The sequence below is a fragment of the Nomascus leucogenys genome, chromosome 4, assembly GCF_006542625.1.
Source record: "Nomascus leucogenys isolate Asia chromosome 4, Asia_NLE_v1, whole genome shotgun sequence".
Classification (NCBI taxonomy): domain Eukaryota; kingdom Metazoa; phylum Chordata; class Mammalia; order Primates; family Hylobatidae; genus Nomascus; species Nomascus leucogenys.
The window spans coordinates 102,380,039-102,403,147 of NC_044384.1; the positions used below are offsets into that span (position 1 = coordinate 102,380,039).

A 23,109-nucleotide genomic window follows, 5' to 3' on the forward strand; every position below is an offset into this window, starting at 1 on the left:
TTCTTGGAAGGTGATGTGAGGGGCAGTTATCACTGGGGTCCCTCAGCCAGGAAGGTTTAAGGAGAAGACATGGATACACTCAGAGCAACTTGGGCTTTCCATTGCCCCAAATGCTTTTTCCTGCTGAGGTGGAGGTGCCTTGCTCCCTCCCGCTCAGCAGATTTAAGCTGAAATCTGAAAGATCCTATTTAGCCTGTACCACTGGGATTCATGGAGCTTCATGAAGCATATGATAAGACATGCATATTTATGATTCAGAGAGGAAAAAAATAGCACCTTAGCTCAGTGAGAAAACTAAAATCTCAGGTGGTTTGTTGAAATCGAAAACTAATTATCTTTCATCCCCTTGGTCACATTAATCCCTGGGAAATATATAAATGACTGTTCACATACTAAGTCACAAAGAAACTAGAATTGGGTGGCAACGGCTGGGTGCGGTGCCTCACATCTGTAATCCCAGCACATGGGGAGGCCGAGGTGGGTGGATCACTTGAGGTCAGGAGTTCAAGACCAGCCTGGCCAATATCGTGAAACCCCATCTCTACTAAAAATACAAAAATTAGCCAGGCGTGGTGGCACATGCCTGTAATCCCAGCTACTCGGGAGGCCGAGGCATGAGAATTGCTTGAACCTGGGAGGCGGAAGTTGCAGTGAGCTGAGATTGCGCCACTGCACTCCAGCCTGGCAACAGAGCGAGACCCTGTCCCAGAAAAAAAAATAAAAAAGAATTGGGTGGCAACACACTGTGCTGAAGCTAATGTAAATAAACAACTGGAAGGTAGTGTTTAGGGATATTGGGAAAGTGTGGAGCTTCCTCGGTGTTGGATGTGTTATATATATCTGCACTGTGTTATGGTAGCCACCAGCTCAAGCACCTCTGAGCACTTGAGATGTGGTTCATTTGACCGAGGAACTGAATTTTTAATGGTTTTTAATTGTAATTAATGTAAATTTAAATTGCCATATGTGGCTAGTGGCTATGGTATTAGAGAACAGGTGTAGAACGGCGGTTCTCCATTTTTTTTTGTTGTTGTTGAGACAGCCTTGCTCTGTCGCCCAGGCTGGAGCGTACTGGCACAATTTCGGCTCACCGCGGCCTCCGCCTCCTGGGTTCAAGTGATTCTCCTGCCTCAGCCTCCCACGTAGCTGGGATTACAGGTGTGCACCACCATGCCCAGCTAATTTTTGTATTTTTAGTAGAGATGGGGTTTCACCATGTTGGCCAGGCTGGTCTTGAACTCCCAACCTCAGGTGATCTGCCTGCCTCAGCCTCCCAAAATTCTGGGATTATAGGCATGAGCCACCGTGCCTGGCTGGTTCTCCATAGGATACATCACAATCTCTGGGAGTGCTTAATACAAGACAGACTGCTAGACCCATCCCCAGAGTTTCTGATTGAATAGGTTTGGTGTGGGGCCTGAGAATGTGCATTTCTACTAAGCTCCCAGGTGATACTAATGCTGCTGGCTGGGGACCATACTCTCAGAATAACTGGTGGAGAGTAATACTGGACAGACAGTATTTAGGGACCTGAGGGCTGTTATGTACAGGAGGATTCCTCCAGCTGATGAAAGTATCGTTTGTAATGTCCTTATGGAGTTTAAGACTCTGAACCAAAGAAGGACATGTTAGAGAGGGATTCATGTCAGTACTTGGGTGTGGTTACTCAGGGTACCCCACCCTTCCTCCTTAGGACTTAACGGCAGTGGCCCAGGTTCCAGGTTCATCCTCCTGGCTTTCTGATCTAGGCCTTCTCTCTGGTGGGAACCACTGGCCTCCTGTAGGCTCTTCAGGAGTTAATTGGACTACTCAACCAAGTGTTCTCTCTCACTGCCCCAGCTAACTCCTCAAAGCTATTTTTGATGACAATTCTTATTTGATTTAACTAGTTCTTTACGTATTATGCCTTCTGATGCAGTTGCTTTTGTTGTAGACTCAAGTGGGACGTTTTGCTCCTCAATTTTCTGGCTACCAGCAGCAAGATTCTCAGGAGCTCTTAGCCTTTCTTCTAGATGGATTGCATGAAGATCTGAACCGAGTAAAGAAAAAGCCCTACTTGGAGCTGAAGGATGCCAGTGGGCGGCCAGACGCGGTATGCCATTAATGATGTCTGAACGATAATATGCCAAAGAAGCTGCCTCCTATGGAGAGTGCAGGGATATTCTTCTGGTCTTTGAGTGTTGTTGCCAGGGCCCTGGTTGCTTCTCACTGTAGCTACGGTTATAGGGATATGGTCTCTGGTCAGAAAGGGGCTAACTGTAGTTACTACTTTTTTTTTTTTTTTTTTTTTTTTTTTTTTAAATAGAGACAAAATCTTGCTATGTTGTCTAGGCTGGTCTCCAGCTCCTGAGCTCAAGCAGTCCTCTCACTTCAGCCTCCCAAAGTGCTGGGATTACAATAGGCGTGAGGCACTGTACCCTAGTTACTCCTAATGCTTCCTCTTGGGCTTTTTCAAATTAGAGTGAGCTTGTTTGATATTTCACTGGTGAACTAGGGACTAAGAACACTCTGAAAACTGCAAAGTACCTATAGTGAGGACCCGTAAGATTGTTACTGCTCACAGTAAAATCCATCCATGATTACTTAATTTGTTATTAGTATCATTAGGACATTTATACTTTTTGCCTTGATTTTCTGATCAGTGAAAGAGGATTTTAGTATTTCAGTTACCCTATCACATTGGGATAATCAATATGAATGCTTTAAAGTAAAATTTAGATCTTCTTAGAAAAACTGTGAGTTAGCTGAACTGTAGTATAGATAAAAACTTTATTTTTAAAATTTATTTATTTATTTATTTTGAGATGGAGTCTCACTCTGTCACCCAGGCTGGAGTGCAATGACGCGATCTCGGCTCACTGCAACCTCCACCTCCCGGGTTCAAGCGATTCTCCTGTCTCAGCCTCTTGAGTAGCTGGGACTACAGCCACGTGCCACCACGCCTGGCAAATTTTTGTATTTTTAGTAGAGAGGGGGTTTCACCATGTTGGCCAGGCTGATCTTGAACTCCTGACCTCAGGTGATCCGTCTGCCTCGGCCTCCCAAAGTGCTGGGATTTCAGGTGTGAGCCACCGTGCCCGGCCAAAAACCTTACTTTAGATCACTGGAAACATATATGGGGGGCTTTCCTTGCCCTGGCCATGTCTCTGTACCCATAGTGTTCTCTGGGCTTCTGTTTCCTATCAGGACACACAGACCCCTAGTTTCCAATAGGTCCTATGTTGCCAACCTTATTAAGTGTGGGGATTAGGGCAAGGTGCAGTGGCTTACCCCTGCAGTTCCAGCACTTTGGAGGCTGAGGGGGAGCATCACTTGAGGCCAGGAGCTCTAGAACCATCTGGTCAACATAGTAAGACCCCCATCCCTACCAAACCTAAAAAAAATTAGCCAGCCATGGTGATGCATGCCTATAGTCCCAGTTACTTGGGAGTCTGAGGCAGGAAGATCGCTTTGAGTCCAGGAGGTCGAGGCTGTAGTGAACCATGATCACGCCAGCCTGAGCGACAGAGCAAGACCATGTCTCAATCAATCAATATAATATATATTTGAAATATATATATATATATATATATATATATATAAACATGTGAAATATATATATGTGTGTTGGGGTGGGGATTGGGTGTAGAGCTGGCATGTGGTATGAGTATGATACACTAAGAGTAGTCCTGGCCTTGCTTGTCCTGGATCAAGCTCTTGGCTCTACAGGTTGCCACCTGATTCATCTCCAGGTTTGCTGTGAGTCATTCTGGATGCAGGGGCAAGGGGTGAGAGGTGTTGAGAATGTCCTATTTATCCCTTTCACGCAGGTGGTGGCAAAGGAAGCCTGGGAGAATCACAGGTTGAGGAATGATTCTGTGATTGTGGATACTTTCCATGGCCTCTTCAAATCTACTTTGGTTTGCCCAGAATGTGCTAAGGTTTCTGTGACCTTTGACCCATTTTGCTATCTAACGCTGCCGCTGCCCTTGAAGAAAGATCGAGTTATGGAGGTTTTCCTGGTTCCTGCTGACCCTCACTGCAGACCTACTCAGGTGACAGAATCCACACCCTTATGGCACCCCTCACTGCAAGTGGTCTCCAGATCCCAGTGGGACTGCTCCTATCTGCTGCATTGGCTGCCTCTGAGTCCCCTTGGTACTTGCCTGGGTATGGGCCCTTGGCCTCCATCACAGCTTTGTGTAATCCCATATCATTTAAGGCCTATTGTGAAGGTCTTTGGGGCTTCTCTGCTTCTCTGTCACTTTTTTTTTTTTTTTTTTTTTTTGAGACAGAGTTGCTCTGGCGCCCATGCTGGAGTGCAGTGGCATGATCTCAGCTCACTGTAACCTCTTCCTCCCAGGTTCAAGTGATTCTCCTACCTCAGCCACTCAGTAGCTGGGATTACAGGTGTGCACCACCACGCTCAGCTAATTTTTGTATTTTTAGTGGAGATATAGTAGAGACAGGATGTTACCATGTTGGCCAGAACTCCTGACCTCAAGTAACCTGCCCATCTTGGCCTCCCAAAGTGTTGGGATTACAGGCGTGAGCCACCGCACCCAGCCTCTGTCACTTTTTTGGCCACACTTCATTCACGCGACCAAAGTAACCTGATCTACTAAGTGGTTCTTGAATCTGAATGTTGGGGAACCAGAAGCAGGGTACTTTTCGTACTCAGATATACCCTCAAATAACCTAGGACAGCCTGTACAGAAGATTAGGCCAGATGAGAGGTGTGAGCAGCAGGTCTTAGTGTCTAACCCTGCTGATGGCTCACTGAGTAATTGTATTGCTTAGCCTTCTGGCTTTGGTTTCTTTATCTCTAAAGAAAGTTGAGGGCCGGGAGCGGTGGCTCACGCCTGTAATCCCAGCACTTTAGGAGGCCGAGGTGGGCGGATCATGAGGTCAGGAGATTGAGACCATCCTGGCTAACACGGTGAAACCCCGTGTCTACTAAAAATACAAAAAATTAGCCGGGCATGGTGGCGGGCGCCTGTAGTCCTAGCTACTCAGGAGGCTGAGGCAGGAGAATGGCGTGAACCCGGGAGGCAGAGCTTGCTTGCAGTGAGCCGAGATTGCGCCACCGCACTCTAGCCTGGGCGACAGAGTGAGACTCCGTCTCAAAAAAAAAAAAAAAAAAAAAAAAAAAAAAAAGTTGAGGCAGGCGGGGTGCCATGGCTTACGCCTGTAATCCCAGCACTTCAGGAGGCCGAAGCGGGCAGATCACGAGGTCAGGAGTTCGAGACCACCCTGACCAACATGGTGAAATCCTGTCTGTACTAAAAATACAAAAATTATCCAGGCTTGGTGGTGTGCACCTGTAATCCCAGCTACTCAGGAGGCTGAGGCAGGAGAATCGCTGGAACCCGGGAGGTGGAGGTTGCAGTGAGCCAAGATCACGCCACTGCGCTCCAGCTTGTGTGACAGAGCGAGACTCTGTCTCAAAAAAAAAAAAAAAAAAGAGAAAAAAGAAAGTTGAGGACGGGCTTGGTGGCCAACACCTGTAATCCCAGCACTTTGGGATGCTGAGGCGGGAGGATTGCTCGAGGCCAGGAGTTTGAGACCCTGTCTCTACAAAAAATAAAAATAAAATAAAAAGGTAGGACCAGATGGCAATTTGAATTTGTATAATTTTAGCAGTTCTTTAGAAAGTACTCTAAAGAATTAAGAATAAAATGAAGCAATGTTTGGAAGAGAAAGAGATGGCCTAGCCCACATGCTGCTGCCTGTGTACTGAGGAGGATGCCGACATAGAGGTCTTGCTTATTTGCTCTGCTTCTGACTCATCTGTACCCTGACCTCACCATACGCTGTTTCTAGAAGGGCTCCTCTGCCCCTGGTGATGCCTGCTTCTCCTAATTCATTTCGCACCCTTTGTGGGGCACCCCTGTGACCTTGATCATCTCTGTCTTACAGTACCGTGTGACTGTGCCGCTGATGGGGGCTGTGTCCGACCTGTGCGAGGCTCTCTCCAGGCTGTCTGGCATTGCTGCAGAAAATGTAAGGCGGGGTGATCAGTGGCACTCGGTCTATTTGGGATACTTCATAGCATTTGGAGTTTACGTTCATCCTTGAAGCCACTTTTTGGGGTTGTTGTTATTGCCAGCACAAATGTGATTATTTGTGTGTGTCTGGATGCCTAACTCACTATGCACACTGTGGCTGAGACTGTCTCTTCCAGCTCCAGGAAACACTATCTTTCCTTCATTGGGTTCACACTAGCTGTGGTCAAAGGACCAGGAGTAGTGCTCTGCTGTCAGTTCTGTGCACTGAGGGTGGCATAGAGACTGCAGACTGTGGAATACTCCAGAGGCTCTGAACAACTGCTGGTTTCTGGTTAGCACCACACTCCTCGCCCTTCCTGCCACTCCAGGGCAGATGCTACCAGCATGTTCAATTCTGATGGCAGCCATGCTGCTCCCCCTTGGGCCTTGGCCCTCAGCTCTCTGGGGCTGTTTGTGTGGTGGTTTCTCTAGAGGCAACACTTGAGTATGGGTATTTTTTTTTTTTCATTTGTTTCTGGTTTTAAGCAGTTAGTAGGGGTACTCTTAGCCATTCTGTGGTCTTTCTGTTACTGTTCATTCTTAGATGGTGGTCGCAGATGTGTATAATCACCGATTCCACAAAATTTTCCAAATGGATGAAGGTTTAAACCACATCATGCCTCGGGATGACATTTTCGTGTGAGTACTCAGCAGTTTCTGCTGCAGGTCAGGTCAGAGGACACATTCTAGAGACTTTGCTGCATTCATATCTCCAGAACAAAAATTTGGGCAGTCATTGCTCATGCGGATTGGCCCTGACCCCTGGGTGCAAGAGATACGTATTGAGGGCATCGTGGGCAGCCATCAGTGCTCAACCCCTCCTGCCCTGCAGAGCTAGACATTCTGATAACTCTCCTCAGCACAGCCACAGCCTTTTTTCAACAGTTTTGCCTATGAAGAAGGCCAAATCACTGCTCCTACAGATGGTCCTACCATCAGAGATGCCTTTCTTAAGAGGAATCCCAGCTGTGTGATGGGAAGATGGTAGTAGGGGTGTGGTACGGAAGGATCTTGTCCTTTCTCTGCCACAGGCTGTAGCTTCTCAGTGAGTACAATGATACTACCATCCCCAATGCAGAAATGACAGGGAGGGCCGATTTAAACAGCTGTTTTCAGCTAAAACATTCTGTAAGCTCTGAGACTGAGTTTCTTCATCTCTGTGAGGACAATACAAAGGTCTCCTCTGCCTTCCCACATGCTGCTTCATGGCTGCTCTGTGTAATTGTATGTGTGTCCCTCTTCCAGGCACAGTGGTGTAATAACCTGCCTGCTGCTCCCATACATGAACTTGCCTGCTGCTCCCAGGCAGCCACTTGCCCAGGAAGTATGGAGCACAGCCGTACTGTCCCTCCCTCTTTACCTCTCACTCAGGAACTTGCCTCTGCTGAGAAAGGGTTTTAGGATTTTGTTTTGGTTTTTGTTTTTGGCTGAGGAATTCAGTATGTAAAGGAGACAGTTCCTTCCCTTTACATTTTTGGGCTTATGACTTCTAGATTACTCTAAAAGGAATAGTTCCTAGCCACACCCAAGATCTATTTCTGTTCTCACTTGCACAGACACAGCCAAGAGCTGACACTGTGCCAAGGGCTAGAACATGGGAAAGTCCACTTTCACAGCCATTTATAACCCCAAGCCCTTATCATGGTCTCTATAAATTCCAGAAAGTAGTGTTTTCACACACCTGAGCTGAAAGGAACTGGAGGATTACCCTGTGGGGAGCTTAGCAGACCACCAACAAAGGAATTTTCAGAGGGCCTAAGGGCCAACCATTGGAAAAACAAATTCTTTTATAGATGAATTTGAATTGACAATTGTTTTATGAAAGCAATAGTAGCATCTGGTATTTTTATTTTATTTTATTTTATTTTTTTTAGACAGAGTCTCGCTCTGTCTCCCAGGCAGGAGTGCAGTGGTGCAATCTTGGCTCACTGCAAGCTCCGCCTTCTGGGTTCACGCCATTCTTCTGTGTCAGCCTCCTGAGTAGCTGGGACTACAGGCACCTGCCACCACGCCTGGCTAATTTTTGGTATTTTTAGTAGAGCCAGGGCTTCACCATGTTAGCCAGGATGGTCTCAATCTCCTGACCTTGTGATCCGCCCGCCTCGGCCTCCCAAAGTGCTGGGATTACAGGCGTGAGCCACCGTGCCTGGCTAGCATCTGGTATTTTTAATTTTTTATTTATTTATTTTTTTGAGATAGAGTCTCGCTCTGTCGCCCACGCTGGAGTACAATGGCATGATCGTGGCTCACTGCAAGCTCCACCTCCCAGGTTCACGCTGTTCTCCTGCCTCAGCCTCCCGAGTAGCTGGGACTACAGGCGCCCGCCACCACGCCCGGCTAATATTTTTTGTATTTTTAGTAGAGACAGGGTTTCACTGTGGTCTCAATCTCCTGACCTCGTGATCCGCCCGCCTCGGCCTCCCAAAGTGCTGGGATTACAGGCGTGAGCCACCGAGCCCGGCCTTTTTTGTATTTTTAGTAGAGATGGGGTTTCACTGTGTTAGTTAGGGTGGTCTTGATCTCCTGACCTCGTGATCCGCCCGCCTCGGCCTCCCAAAGTGCTGGGATTACAAGCGTGTGCCACCGTGCCCGGCCTGCATCTGCTACTTTTTAATGTGTTATACACTGTGCTATTAAATTATTTAATTCTTACCACACCCTTTAAAGTGAGTAATCCCATTGTCCACCGAATAAATAGACTAAGAAGTTAGGTTGCTTATTACTAGCAGCCAGAAAATGGCAATGTGGACCTGGAACCTGGGGCAGCTGCACTCCAAGGCCTGGTTCTTTACCACTGTGCTGGACCACAGTATTTACTCAAGAGCACACCTTGGACATTTTTGTGTATTCTTAGAAATTCCTCCTGCATAAACTTAAGTCAGGACTGTTTGCTAGGCATTTGGGGAGGGGGTGTGTGTGTGTGTGTGTGTGTGTGTGTGTGTGTGTGTGTGTGCGCGCGCGCGCGCGCATATATTTAGTTTCAAAATTTGAATCAGTAAGTTTGTGTCTCCCCCTATAGGAAGAGGGAAAGACTACAGTCGGTTGCCAGCAATTTTGGTAACATCTGTTCCAGGATAAAACATCTATAAATCTCCTCAATCTCATGTATTCACTAAGTAAGACACATTTTTCAAAATCATTGATTTGTATCTAGCAGTTTCTTTGGTTATCTCTGATGTTTTTCAGAATTAGATATGATTCTTTTACTTCAGTGTTTTTGAACAAAGATGACAATTAGTTTTATAAATTTTCTTGCTCATTTGGAAAAAAAGAGCCTTTGGCTAATATCCTAGGTGTACATCTTTGTACAGTATTTGGTCTTATTAAAGGTCAGGGCACTCAATGCATTTTTTTTTTTTTTGAGACGGAGTCTCGCTCTGTTGCCCAGTCTGGAGTGCAGTGGCGAGATCTCGACTCACTGCAAGCTCTGCCTCCTGGGTTCACGCCATTCTCCTGCCTCAGCCTCCCGAGTAGCTGGGACTACAGGTGCCCGCCACCATGCCTGGCTAATTTTTTGTATTTTTAGAAGAGATGGGGTTTCACCGTGTTAGCCAGGATGGTCTCAATCTCCTGACCTCGTGATCCGCCCGCCTTGGCTTCCCAAAGTGCTGGGATTACAGGCCTGAGCCACTGCGCCCAGCCAACTCAATACGTTTTTTAAAGATGAGCTCTTTGATGACAAAAGATGAACTTGGTGGCTGGACCCAGCTGTGTGCCTTTGTGTTCAGAGTGATGATCTGAATGATGGCTGTTATCTGTGTTGGGTCCCAGTTGAAGGACCACAGAGTTTGAGGCCGTGGTTGGAAGAAGGAGTATCACGATTAGCCCTCAGTCCCAGGTTGTATAGGTTCACATTGTGCTGACAATGGTCCTTCTTTGGATTCCTGACTCAACCTCTAGAAACATCTTGGCAATAGTTATAGCCACCTTTTCTACTCAAATATGCTCTGTCCCAGTAATCATAGCCCTGGCCACCACATAGCTTCAGCTCAGATCTCTGTTGTTCACAAGGACCTACTGCTAAGAGTGCCCTCTTGTGTGATTGACGCAGGTATGAGGTCTGCAGTACTTCCATGGACGGCTCGGAATGTGTCATGCTTCCAGTCTACTTCAGGGAGAGGAAGTCCAGGCCATCAAGCACTTCCTCCGGGTCAGCGCTATATGGGCAGCCACTGTTGCTTTCTGTCCCCAAGCACAAGTTAACGCTTGAGTCTTTGTACCAGGCTGTTTGTGATCGTATCAGGTTGGTGGCAGGAATGTGATTTGGTTGTTATCTGAGATGAAGATATACCCAGTAATAGTAGTGGCAACTCCTGCCAAGTGGCTGTGTTGATCCTATATGCTCACCTCTGTAAGAAATGCATTTGCCGGGTACAGTGGCTCATGCTTGTACTCCCAGCACTTTGGGAGGCCAAGGCGGGCAGATCACCTGAGGTCAGGAGTTTGAGACCAGCCTGGCCAAGATGGTGAAATCCGTCTCTACTAAAAATACAAAATTAGCCAGGCATGCCGGTGGGTGCCTGTAGTCCCAGCTGCTTGGGATGCTGAGGCAGGAGAGTCGCTTGATTCTTGATTTTCCCGGGAGCTGGAGGCTGCAGTGAGCCGAGATCGCACCACTGCACTCCAGCCTGGGTGACAGAGTGAGACTCCATCTCAGAAAAAAAAAAAAAAATGCACTTGTGCCAGCCCCTGGATGGGCCAGGGCAGGTGCTATTGGGATGAGCCACCTGGCACATCTTAGGTACCATGATCCTAGGAGTCCAGTCCTCTTAGAATCATTTTTAGGGAGGCTAGCACTTTGATGGCATTTGTATTTTATTTCTGAAGTGTTCCACTATCGTTCTGAAGCTGGAAATTAGGATTATTGGGAAATACCTTCAAAAATGATGGTGCCACATGACTTTCATATAAGACTCGAGACAAACTTTCTTAGAGTCTTCATTGGCTAATTTCTTGTGGGTTTTTTTTTTTTTTTTTCCTTCCAAGATGGAATCTTGCTCTGTCGCCCAGGCTGGAATGCAGTGGCGCGATCTCGGCTCACTGCAACCTCTACCTCCCAGGTTCAAGTGATTCTGCTGCCTCAGCCTCCCAAGTAGCTGGGATTAAAGGCATGTGCCACCACACCTGGCTAAGTTTTGTGTGTGTGTGTGTGTGTGTTTTTGTTTGTTTGTTTGTTTGAGACGGAGTTTCACTCTGTTGCCCAGGCTGGAGTGCAGTGGCACAATCTCGGCTCACTGCAACCCTCACCTCCCAGGTTCAAGTGATTTCCGGCTAATTTTTGTATTTTTAGTAGAGGGGGGGTTTCACCATGTTGGCCAGGCTAGTCTCAAACTCCTGACCTCAAGTGATACTCCCACCTCAGCCTCCCAGAGTGCTAGGATTACAGGCATGAGCCACCGTGCCTGGCCTAACTTTTGTATTTTTAGTAGAGATGGGGTTTCACCATGTTGGCCAGGCTGGTCTGGAAATCCTGACCTCAGGTGATTGCCCACCTCGGCCTCCCAAAGTGCCGGGATTACAGGTGTGAGCCACCATGCCCAGCCATTTGTGTTTTTAATTTCTTAAAATATTGAGCCACTGCGTTATTATTTTATTTTATTTTTTGAGACAGAATTGCTCTCTGCCCAGGCTAGAGTGCCTAGTGGCATGATCGCGGCTCACTGCAACCTCCGCCTCCCATGTTCAAGTAATTCTCCTGCCTCAGCCTCCTGAGTAGCTGGGATTATAGGCATGTGCCACCATGCCCAGCTAATTTTTGTAGTTTTACTAGACATAGGGTTTCACCATGTTGGCCAGGCTGGTCTCGAACTCCTGACCTCAGGTGATCCACCTGCCTTGGCCTCCCAGTGTGCTGGGATTAGCCACCACATCCGGCCCAGTGGATAATTCTAAAGCACTTCTATTTACATAAATTGCTTTGTGAGTAGCTATCATCCATATAAATTATGAACTACTTCTTAGCCGCATGGTGGAAAAAATAGATAAATGTTACAACTAACAATCTTTTTCTTTTCTTCTCTTTTTCTCTTTTTGAAGCCGCTATGTGAAACAGCCTTTACCTGATGAGTCTGGCAGCTCACCCTTGGAGCCAGGGGCCTGCAATGGCTCCAGGAACAGCTGCGAAGGTGAGCATGCACCATGCTGTGTGGCTGTCACTGACCAAATACCTCCTGTTTTCCCTCTTCTTCTAAAGGTGTTATACACATGGGAGAAGGGGGTTAGGACTGGGTTGGGGCTCTGCCTACAGCAGCAGCCTTAGGAGTTAGGTCTACAACATTCTACTCTGCCAGTGCCTGTTGTCCAACTTTGCTACCTTGTGGAATCTTCCTTTTTTTTTTTTTTTTTTCCCAGATAGGGATCTCATTCCTGTCACCCAGGCTGGAATGCAGTGGTGCAATCATGGCTCACTGTTACTTCAGACTCTTGGGCTTAAATGATTGTCCCACCTCAGCCTCCGGAGTAGCTGGGACTACAGGTGCATGCCATGACACCGAGCTAATTTTTAAATTTTTTGTAAAGACCAGGGGTTGGCCGGGCGTGGTGGCTCACACCTGTAATCCTAGCACTTTGGGAGGCCGAGGTGGCGAATCACGAGGTCAGGAGATCGAGACCATCCTGGCTAACACGGTGAAAGCCCGTCTCTACTAAAAATACCAAAAATTAGCCAGGCACAGTGGCGGGCACCTGTAGTCCTAGTTACTTAGGAGCCTGAGGCAGGAGAATGGCGTGAACCCGGGAGGCGGAGCTGGCACTGAGCCGAGATCGCGCCACTGCACTCCAGCCTGGGCCACAGAGCGAGACTCTGTCTCAAAAAAAAAAACAAAAAACAAAAAAAAACACCAGGAGTCTTGCCATGTTGCCCAGGCTGGTCTTGAACTCCTGACCTGAAGCGATACTCCTGCCTTAGCCTCCCAAAGGGCTAGGATTACAGGTGTGAGCCACCCCACCTGACATGTCACTCTTCTTTTTGGGACTTAGGTGACTCAGTGGCTTTATTTCTGTAAAACCATATATGTCTTTCAAGCTCGTGCTGTAAATTTTTTCTTTTCTTTTTCTTTCTTTCTTTTTTTTTTTTTTGAGACGGAATCTTGCTCTGTTGCCCACACAGGAGTGCAGTGGTGTGATCTCGGCTCACTGCAACCTTTACCTCCCGGGTTCAAGCAGTTCTCTACCTCAGCCTCCCAAGTAGCTGGGATTACAGGCGCATGCCACCATGCCTGGCTAATTTTTGTATTTTTAGTAGATACGGGGTTTCACCATCTTGGCCAGGCTGATCTTGAACTCCTGACCTCGTGATCCACCTGCCTCAGCCTCCCAAAGTGCTGGGATTACAGGTGTGCGCCACCATACCCAGCTTTGTTTTTTTTTTTTTTTTTTAAGAGAAGGGTCTTGAAGCTGGGTGTGGTGACTCACACCTGTAATCTCAGCACTTTGGGAGGCCGAGGTGGGCGGACCACGAGGTCAGGAGATCGAGACCATCCTGGCTCACACAGTGAAACCCCGTCTCTACTAAAAGTACAAAAAATTAGGCATGGTGGTGGGCGCCTGTAGTCTCAGCTACTCGGGAGGCTGAGGCAGGAGAATGGCATGAACCCAGGAGGCAGAGCTTGCAGTGAGCCGAGATCATGCCACTGCACTCCTGCCTGGGTGACAGACTGAGACTCTGTCTCAAAAAAAAAAAAGAGTAGGGTCTTGATTATCACCCAGTCTGGAGTGCAGTGGTGCAATCATGGTTTACTGCAGCCTCAACCTGCCAGGCTCAGGCTATCCTTCCTTCCACCTTGCCCTCCTGAAGTGCTGGGATTACAGGTGTGAGCCGCTGCGCCCAGCACATAAATTCTCAGTTGCAGACGGGTGCGATGGCTCACGCCTGTAATCCCAGCACTTTGGGAGGGCAAGGCAGGCAGATCATCTGAGGTCAGGAGTTCAAGACCAGCCTGGCCAACATGGTGAAACCCTGTCTCTACTAAAAAATACAAAATTAGCCAGGCATGGCAGCGTGTGCCTGTAATCCCAGCTACTTGGGAGGCTGAAGCACGAGAATCGCTTGAACCCAGGAAGCGGAGGTTGCAGTGAGCTGAGATTGCATCACTGCACTCCAGTCTGGACGACAGAGCAACATTCCATCTCAAACAAAAACAAAAACCAGCAAAAACAAAAAATTATCAGTTGCAAAACCAGATGTCCAGATTCCTCCAAGACGTGCAGTCCTAGAAAGTGAGAACTGACTTTAACTAATTAATTTATTTCTAGATGGAGTCCACTTTGTTGGCCAGGCTGGAGTGCAGTGGCACAATCTTGGCTTACTGCAGCCTCAGTCTGTTGGGTTCAAGGGATTCTGCCACCTCAGCCTCCCAAGTAGTTGCTACTATAGGTGTGTGCCACCACACTTGGCTAGTTTTGTATTTTTAGTAGAGACGGGGTGTCTCTATCATGGCCAGTCTGGTCTCGAACTCCTGACCTGAAGTGATCTGCTCACCTCCGCCTTCCAAAGTGCTGGGGTTACAGGCCTGAGGCACTGTGCCCAGCCAAGAATTTACTTTAAAAATAATGACCACAAGGCTCCGTCATCAAGAGATACTCCAAATTATTTTTGGCATTTTAGGATTGAATACGTTTTATTATATTTGGATTCTTTGTTTTAGACAGGTTCACACTCTGTCGCCCAGGCTGGAATACAGTGGTGCAATCATGGCTCACTGCAGCCTTGACCTCCTGGGCTCAAGCAATCCTCCCACCTCATCCACCTGAGTAGCCAGGACTACAGGAACGTGTCACCATACCCAGCTAATTTCTTTTTCTTTATTTTCTTTTTTGTAGAGACAAGCAAGGTCTTCCCATGTTCCCCAGGCTGGTCTTGAACTCCTGAGTTCAAGCAATCCACCCACCTTGGCCTCCCAGAGTGCTGGGATCATAGGCATGAGCCACCACACATGGCCAATATTTGGATTCTCTTTTTTTCTTGAGACTGAGTCTCGCTCTGTCACCCAGGCTGGAGTGCAATGGTGGGATTATAGGCGCCCACCACCACGCCCGGCTAATTTTTGTATTTTTAGTAGAGATGGGGTTTCACCATATTGGCCAGACTGGTCTCGAATTCCTGACCTCAGGTGATCCACACACCTCGGCTTCCCAAAGTGCTGGGATTACAGGCATGAGCTACTGCATCCGGCCCCAAAATTTGGCTTCTTATTCTTGCCCGAAATGTTATGTTCATTTCCCACTAGAGATAAACAGGAATATATTTTGTGTATAGGTCCACCAGCAGAGGTGTTGGAATGGTAATAGTAGTCTCTGAACAGTCTCTGGGTGATCTGTGACACTCTGGAAGCTAAGGCACTCTGATCCCCAGCTCAAGGTATGGGGTGGACTTGAACAAGTCACTTCATCCCTCTGAACCTTGGTTTACCTGTCTGCAAAAGGATATCTGCTTCACAGATCGGCAATTACAATTTGAGGTCATGTGATTAAAGGACAGGGCACATGAAAGGCACTCAGTCAGTAACAACATCTTGTGAGTGTGTTTGCTATTTTTACTGCTGACCCTGCTTCTTAGGCATGTCCGGGACAATGAGTGTCACCTTTTGAATCCTACAGGTGAATCTTGGTGTGTAGACTTCAGACCTTGTTTAAGCATAAAGATTTTTTTGTTTGTTTTCTTTTGCTCTGTCGCCCAGGCTGGAGTGCAGTGGCACAATCTCAGCTCACTGCAACCTCCGTTCCCTGGGTTCAAGCAATCCTCCCACCTCAGCCTTTTGAGTAGCTGGGAACTACAGATGTGTGCCACCATGCCCAGCTAATTTTTCTTTTTTTTGTAGATACAGGGTTTCTGCATGTTTCCCAGGCTGGTCTCGAACTCCTGGGCTCAAGCAATCCATCCACCTCAACCTCCCAACGTGCTGGGATCATAGGCCTGAGCCCCTGTGCCCAGCATAACCACAAAGCATTTTTAGCCTCTACTGCCATGGCTCCTTGTTAGGCCTGTGACTGCTGACCTTTAGGTCCCCTGCTGATTCTCTGAGTGACTTTGGGTAGCTGCTTTCAGTGGATCCTGCTTTTTCTTTTTCTTTTCTTTTTTTTGAGATGGAGTTTTGCTCTTGTTGCCCAGGCTGGAGTACAATGGCGTGATCTCAGCTCACTGCAACCTCCGCCTCCCAGGTTCAAGTGCTTCTCCTGCCTCAGCCTCCCGAGTAGCTGGGATTACAGGCACCTGACACCATGCCTGGCTAATTTTTGTATTTTTAGTAGAGATGGGGTTTCACCATGTTGCTCAGGCTGGTCTTAAACTCCTGACCTCAGGTGATCCGCCTGCTTCAGCCTCCCAAGGTGCTGGGATCATAGGCTGCTTTTTTTCTCATCCTGTGAAATACAGTCCATGGCATTTAATTCTGACTGCATTGGCCCAAGGCTCCTGGCATTATCCAGGTAACTGGCAGCCAGTGGCATGGGCCAGGACAGAGTTCTTGTAAGTATGAGGGCACTGCTCATTTCCTGAGTGGGACTGAGGCAGTTTTGGGTTCTGCCCTTCTCCAAGAGGCAGCAGGCAGGGCAGGTTTTTCCTTGCCAGTGTAGGAGGGGGACAGGCTTATTGTGTGTAAAGGGACTGTCATGTCTCAGGAGTTAAGCAAGTTCGGAAAGGAACCTCCATGAGAACCAGGGGTTGTGGGCTCTTAAATAGCACATTCTCCTTTTCTCAGAATTTCCGTTTTTACTGATCAAGTATGTAGATTCTTTGTTTTAAATCTGCTCTTCTCTGTTACTTTTACACCAGCTTTTGGAGTGGTCCCCATCTTTGCTAAAGTTACTTATTTGATACTTTAACTTTCCCTTTAGACTGTGTGCTCCCCTTATGGAGCCCTGGAACCTAGCATGGTACCTGCACCTAAGAGACCTTTAGTAAATACTAAAGGAAAATTCAGGATAGGTTTTTTTCTGGAGGAACTGAATACTTATTATTTGTGTTTATTATAATATTTGAAAATAGCTGGGCCTGGTGGCTGACACCTGTAATCCCATCATTTTGGGAGGCTGAGAGGGCAGATCACTTTAGGGCTAGAGTTCAAGACCTGCTTGGCTAACATGGAGAAACCCCGTCTCTACTAAAAATACAAAAATTAGCTGGGCGTGGTGGTGCGCGCCTGTAACCACAGCTATTCAGGAGGCTGAGGCAGCAGAATTGCTTGAAACTGGGAGGCGGAGGTGGCAATGAGCCGAGATTGCTTTAGCAATCTGTACTCTAGCCTGGGTGACAGAGTGAGACTCCACTTCAAAAAAAAAAAAAAAAGACAATTGACTTTTAAGTTGTGTTTCTTGGCCGGGTGCAGTGGCTCACACCTGTAATCCCAGCACTTTGGGAAGCCAGGGCGGGCAGATCACGAGGTCAGGAACTAGAGACCATCCTGGTGAACATGGTGAACCCTTGTCTCTACTAAAAATACAAAAAAGTAGCCGGGTGTGGTAGCACGCACCTGTAGTCCCAGCCACTCGGGAGGCTGAGGCAGGAGAATTGCTTGAACCCGGAAGGTGGAGGTTGCAGTGAGCTGAGATCACGCCATTGCATTCCAGCCTGGACGACAGAGTGAGACTCCGTCTCAAAAAATAAATAAATAAATAGGGCCAGGCGCGGTGGCTCACGTCTGTAATCCTAGCACTTTGGGAGGCCAAGGCCGGTGGATCATCTGAGGTCAGGAGTTCGAGACCAGCCTGACCAACATGGTGAAACCCCGTCTCTACTAAAAAAATATAAAAATTAGCCGGGAATGGTGGTGCACGCCTGTAATCCCTGCCACTCAGGAGGCTAAGGTAGGAGAATTGCTTGAACCTGGGAGGTGAAGGTTGCAGTCAGCCGAGATCGTGCCATTGCACTCTAGCCTGGGTGACAGAGTGAGACTCCATCTCAGATAGATAGATAGATAGATAGATAGATAGATAGATAGATAGATAGATAGATAGATAGATAGAGTGGCTAGAGTGAGACTGTCTCGGATGGATGGATGGATGATGGATGGATGGATGGATGGCTGGCTGGATGGATGGATGGATGGATGGCTGGATGGATGGATGGATGGATGGAATGGATGGAATGGAAGATAGTGTTTCTCACCAAGCTGTCTTCTTGAGTGTTGAGTATGTGTTTCATTTAAGCCCTTTTCTCTCTGTGGGCCTAATGGTGAAGTTGCAAGAGTGAGAGACCATGTGCTGTGATGGCCAGTAGACAGGATGGCAGGGCTTCTGAATTTCATTGTGCTTGCAGGTGGCTCATTTAAGCTCTCTCAGACTGTGCCTCCTCATCGTGGAATAGTAGTGCCCAGTCTGCCTGTCTTGCAAGGGTGTGGTGAGTCACATGTGAATTCAAGTTAAATGCAAAGGAATAGATTTAACTTCATAAACACAGAATAAAATCTGGAAGGAAACACCATAGTTATGTATTAAATAAAATTTTTAACATTGAAATGGTGGGAAATTATATACATATTGTTTTCCATTTATGTGCCAGGAGAAGATGAGGAAGAAATGGAGCATCAGGAAGAAGGCAAAGAGCAGCTTTCAGAAACAGAAGGCAGTGGGGAAGATGAGCCAGGAAATGACCCCAGTGAGACCACCCAAAAGAAGATCAAAGGCCAGCCCTGCCCAAAAAGGCTTTTTACCTTCAGTCTTGTGAACTCCTATGGAACAGCTGACATAAATTCACTTGCAACTGATGGAAAACTACTTAAACTCAACTGTAAGCACTTTTTCTGACGTTTCAAGCTGGGCTTTAGGGACTTAGGATCTGTTTGAAAATCCTTGCACTCGACACTCACTGCATTGGTCTTTCACAATCTCTGTGCCTCCAGGAGCAGCACTTGTATGATCCTTGGCTTGAAGCCCCCTCAGGACTGTTTCAGAGATCCTCCTACCATTTAGGCTTTTCTCCTGAGTCCTTGATGACCTCGGAGGAAAGTAGGTCTCCCTCCACTCCCTTTGCGGGAATTTGCTGTGTGTCGATAACCTTTCCCGTGGCCACCCTTGGCAGCAACATTTCCCCATACTTGCTCACTTATAAGAATAAACGCATATTTATTTTGTTCATTAATACTCACAAAATGTGACCCATTCAGAGGATGGTCATGGATTTTGTAGCCTCACCGACACATGGAGGTTGTAATGGGGACTGCTGTACAGACAGGAAGAGGCATTCTGAGGGATTGTGTGAAAAGCACAATTGGCCAGTGAAGACACCTCTGCCAGTTGGGGGAGGAGAAGCATCTCTGTCTTTCAGCTCCCTTCCCACCTCACCCTCCTGAGTAGCTGAGACTACAGGCGTGCACCACCACACCCAGCTAATATTTGTAGTTTGTGTAGAGACAGGGTCTCACTATGTTGCCCATGCTGGAATGCCTTGCAAATTCTAGCCATCTTCTCAAACTCCAGTCTTTGACTCTTCAGCTTAATCTTCTCCTCTCTCCCCTATGCTAAGTCCTGGAAACTGCCTGCAGGCAATAAGCTAGGGCGATGTAGGGGTCTCTTTTTTTTTCCTTCTGTCAGGGATCTCCTTCCTGCTGTATCCAATGTCTGAAAACAATTCTTTCATCCATTTTGTCAGGTTTTTTGTGGTTTATGGTAGGATGATAAATCTGGTCCCTATTACTCCATCTTGACCTGTGCCCTTTGAGAATTCTCAATAGTTAGTTCCTTTGTAGCTTATCTGTATCACTGAGGAAGTCCTTGCGAAAGGCTTTTTGGGGCTGGGGATCAGAAGGGCTGGCCCATTGCAGAGCATTGCTCTTGGCAGTGGCTGCTGATGTGGGAGAAGGTGTTGATGGTGTGGCCTGAGTGTGGTCCTTCTCACTCCTGTCACTTGGAGAGCCTCTCCTGTTGCTTGCCATTCCATAACAAGTGACATTTTGGTCCTCCTCAGCTCGATCTACACTGGCCATGGATTGGGACAGTGAAACTCGGAGCCTTTACTATGATGAGCAAGAATCTGAGGTAGGTCCCTCGGGGTTCGTGGTCGGTGGTGTCTGCTGGTTTCTGCACCGGATGTGGACTGCGATCACTTTCACCAGTTGGACAGCAATTTACCAAGTTATATTTAAGACTGAGAAGGAAAAGCACTTCAAGATTTTGTCATTTTATGTTCAGAGGCTCTAGAAAGTGTACTACATTCCAGGTGGGAGAGCCTCTGTAGGCCTTCGTGTCTTAATGCAGTAAGATCTTTTTCTCCAGCAGAACTGAGTGCTTTGTTTCCCATAGGCCTACGAGAAGCATGTGAGCATGTTGCAGCCTCAGAAGAAGAAGAAGACCACAATGGCCCTGAGAGACTGCATCGAGCTGTTCACCACCATGGAGACCCTTGGGGAGCATGACCCCTGGTACACAGCTCCTGCCTGTCTGGGCAGAGGCCCCATGCACCCCAGGACTCAGATCTGCTAGGGCCATCTGTGCACATCAACCCCTTTGTATTTGGATGTGTCACTTCTTTATATAGCCAACCCTACAACATAATCCTCTGTGAGTTGAGGTTTCCTAGGAAAGCCGTCACACCATTTTGGAAGACAGGTCCCTGGCCAGAAGCAGTAGTGTTGAGTGCTGACTGAGAGGATGGCAGCTGTCAGGACTGCAGCTGTGCCTCCATGCATGAGTGCCCAGGTGGCACTGGCTGCCAGCTTGCCCTACTAAGTGGAGGTTTCTCTTTTTAGGTACTGTCCCAACTGTAAGAAGCATCAACAGGCCACAAAAAAGTTTGACCTATGGTCCTTGCCCAAGATCCTGGTGGTCCACCTCAAACGTTTCTCCTACAACAGATACTGGAGGGATAAGCTCGACACAGTCGTAGAATTCCCAATCAGGTGGGTCATGGTGACTACAGTGTTAGGAACATTTAAAAACAGGCAGAAAATCTTGGCACTGATTGGCTGAGCGGTTTGCCACCAAAATTTCTGAGTAAGGATGTGTGTTGCCGGGGTCTAGGAGGTCAGAGTTTAGCTGTAGTTACCCCTCCCGTCCCTATCCTCCCATCTTTGGGGAAGAGACTCTCCAGTGGAAGTATTTGCCCAGACACAGCCTGCTGCCAATCACCCCTCCCACTGCTAGTTTCCCTCTCGAGTCACTTAGGCCACCTAACTGGCCTTCCTGTCCATCATCTGTTACAGGTAGCCTCACCTTAGCAGAGGCAGCACAATAGGCGACAAGGCAACCAAGAATAGCCTGTCAGGGAGAGTTGGGTTATTATTGGGGGCTGCATGTGGGCTGCATACCTGCCATGATCCTGTCCCTGGGGTAGGGACTGGGACTGGCTGTCTACTCATATCCTCTCAAGCCCCACAGTATAGACTGTAACTAAGAACAGGAAAGTAAGTCAACAGATAGATGTTCCCTGGCTGGGCACAGTGGCTCACATATCATCAGTTTGGGAGGGCAAGGTGGGAGGATCACTTGAGCCTAGGAGTTCAAAACCAGCCTGGGCAACATAGAGAGACTTCCTCTCTACAATAAATAAAAAATATATTTAAAAAAGATAGGCTGGGCACAGTGGCTCATGCCTGTAATCCCAGCACTTTGGGAGGCCAAGGTGGGCGGATCACAAGGTCTGGAGATCGAGACCATCCTGGCCAACATGGTGAAACCCCATCTCTACTAAAAATACAGAAGTTAGCTGGACGTGGTGGCGCACACCTGTAGTCCCAGCTACTCAGGAGGCCGAGGCAGGAAAATCGCCTGAACCTAGGAGGCAAAGGTTGCAGTGAGCCAAGATCGCGCCAATGCACTCCAGCCTGGTGACAGAGCGAGACTCCATCTCAAAAAAAAAAAAAAAGGCTGGCACAGTGGCTTACACCTGTAATCCCAGCACTGTGGGAGGCCAAGGCGGGCAGATCACTTGAGATCAGGAGCTGGACACTAGCCTGGCCAACATGGTGAAATCCTGTCTCCAGTAAAACTACAAAAATTAGCTGGGTGTGGTGGTGCACACCTGTAATCCCAGCTACTAGGGAGGCTGAGGCAGGAGAATTGCTTGAACCCACTTGGCGGAGGTTGCAGTGAGCCAAGATTGTGCCACTGCACTCCAGCCTGAGCAACAGAGCAAGCCCCTGTCTCCAAAAAAAGAAAAAAGAAAAAAGAAAAAAGGGAGTTGCCCACAAAATGTAGATTTTAAAATGCTTTCTGGGGGAAACAATAGATACATGAAGTATAGCATGTCAGTAGGAGACTCCAGGTGATGGATAATAAGTATTTGTTGTAAAAATTCTTTATCTTGGCTGGGCGCGGTGGCTCACACCTGTAATCCCAGCACTTTGGGAGGCTGAGGTGGGCAAATCACGAGGTCAGGAGTTTGAGACCAGCCTGACCAACATGGTGAAACCCCATCTCTACTAAAAGTACAAAAAACAATTAGCCAGGCATGGTGGCGCATGCCTGTAATCCCTGCTGCTCAGGAGGCTGAGGCAGGAGAATCACTTGAACCCAAGAGGCAGAGGTTGCAGTGAGTCAAGATCACGCCACTACACTCCAGCCTGGACGGCACAGCGAGACTGTCTCAAAAAAAAAAAAATTCTTTATCTTTTCTGTGTGTTTGAACATTTTTAAATAAAATATTGGAGGAAGAAAGCTTTCTGGGGCCTGTTTTGCTTGAGTTTAAATTATTATGGCACCAACTGTAATTCTGTTAAGAACAGCCATTTCTGCATACTTGCTGAAGCCCTCTGTGTGTATCTCTAGACCCTCATCACCATTTTGTCTGGTGCTGGAGTTACCCAGAAAGGTTCTCCCATTTTCTTTTGTTGTTGTTGTTCGTTTTTTTTGTTGTTTTTTTTTTTTGAGACGGAGTTTCACTCTTGTCGCCCAGGCTGGAGTGCAATGGCACGATCTTGGCTCACTGCAACCTCCACCTCCTGGGATCAATCTGATTGTCCTACCTCAGCCTCTCAAGTAGCTAGGATTACAGGTGTGTGCCACCATGCCCGGCTAATTTGTGTGTGTGTGTGTTTGTGTGTATATATATATGTGTGTGTGTGTGTATATGTGTGTATGTGTATATGTGTGTGTGTATATATTTGTATATATATGTGCATATATATACATGTGTATATATATGTGTGTGTAT

General features: G+C 47.5%; 1 protein-coding gene across 5 annotated transcripts in view; it reads left to right on the forward strand.

Moving 5' to 3' along the window:
• Positions 1-23,109, forward strand: part of USP4 (ubiquitin specific peptidase 4) — a 65,068-nt gene that overhangs the window by 38,047 nt on the left and 3,912 nt on the right. For 3 of the 5 annotated variants that reach the window (XM_030811782.1, XM_003257050.4, XM_003257051.4), the window contains 10 exons: positions 1,934-2,092; positions 3,810-4,034; positions 5,899-5,982; positions 6,571-6,665; positions 10,078-10,269; positions 12,063-12,151; positions 18,523-18,750; positions 19,927-19,997; positions 20,262-20,380; positions 20,708-20,857. In XM_030811782.1, coding sequence (XP_030667642.1) covers positions 1,934-2,092; positions 3,810-4,034; positions 5,899-5,982; positions 6,571-6,665; positions 10,078-10,269; positions 12,063-12,151; positions 18,523-18,750; positions 19,927-19,997; positions 20,262-20,380; positions 20,708-20,857 — 1,412 coding nt within the window. Of the gene's footprint in view, positions 1-1,933; positions 2,093-3,809; positions 4,035-5,898; positions 5,983-6,570; positions 6,666-9,045; positions 9,350-10,077; positions 10,270-12,062; positions 12,152-18,522; positions 18,751-19,926; positions 19,998-20,261; positions 20,381-20,707; positions 20,858-23,109 lie in introns of those variants that run through there. The other 2 variants (XM_030811781.1, XM_030811783.1) reach the window with 2 other exon arrangements.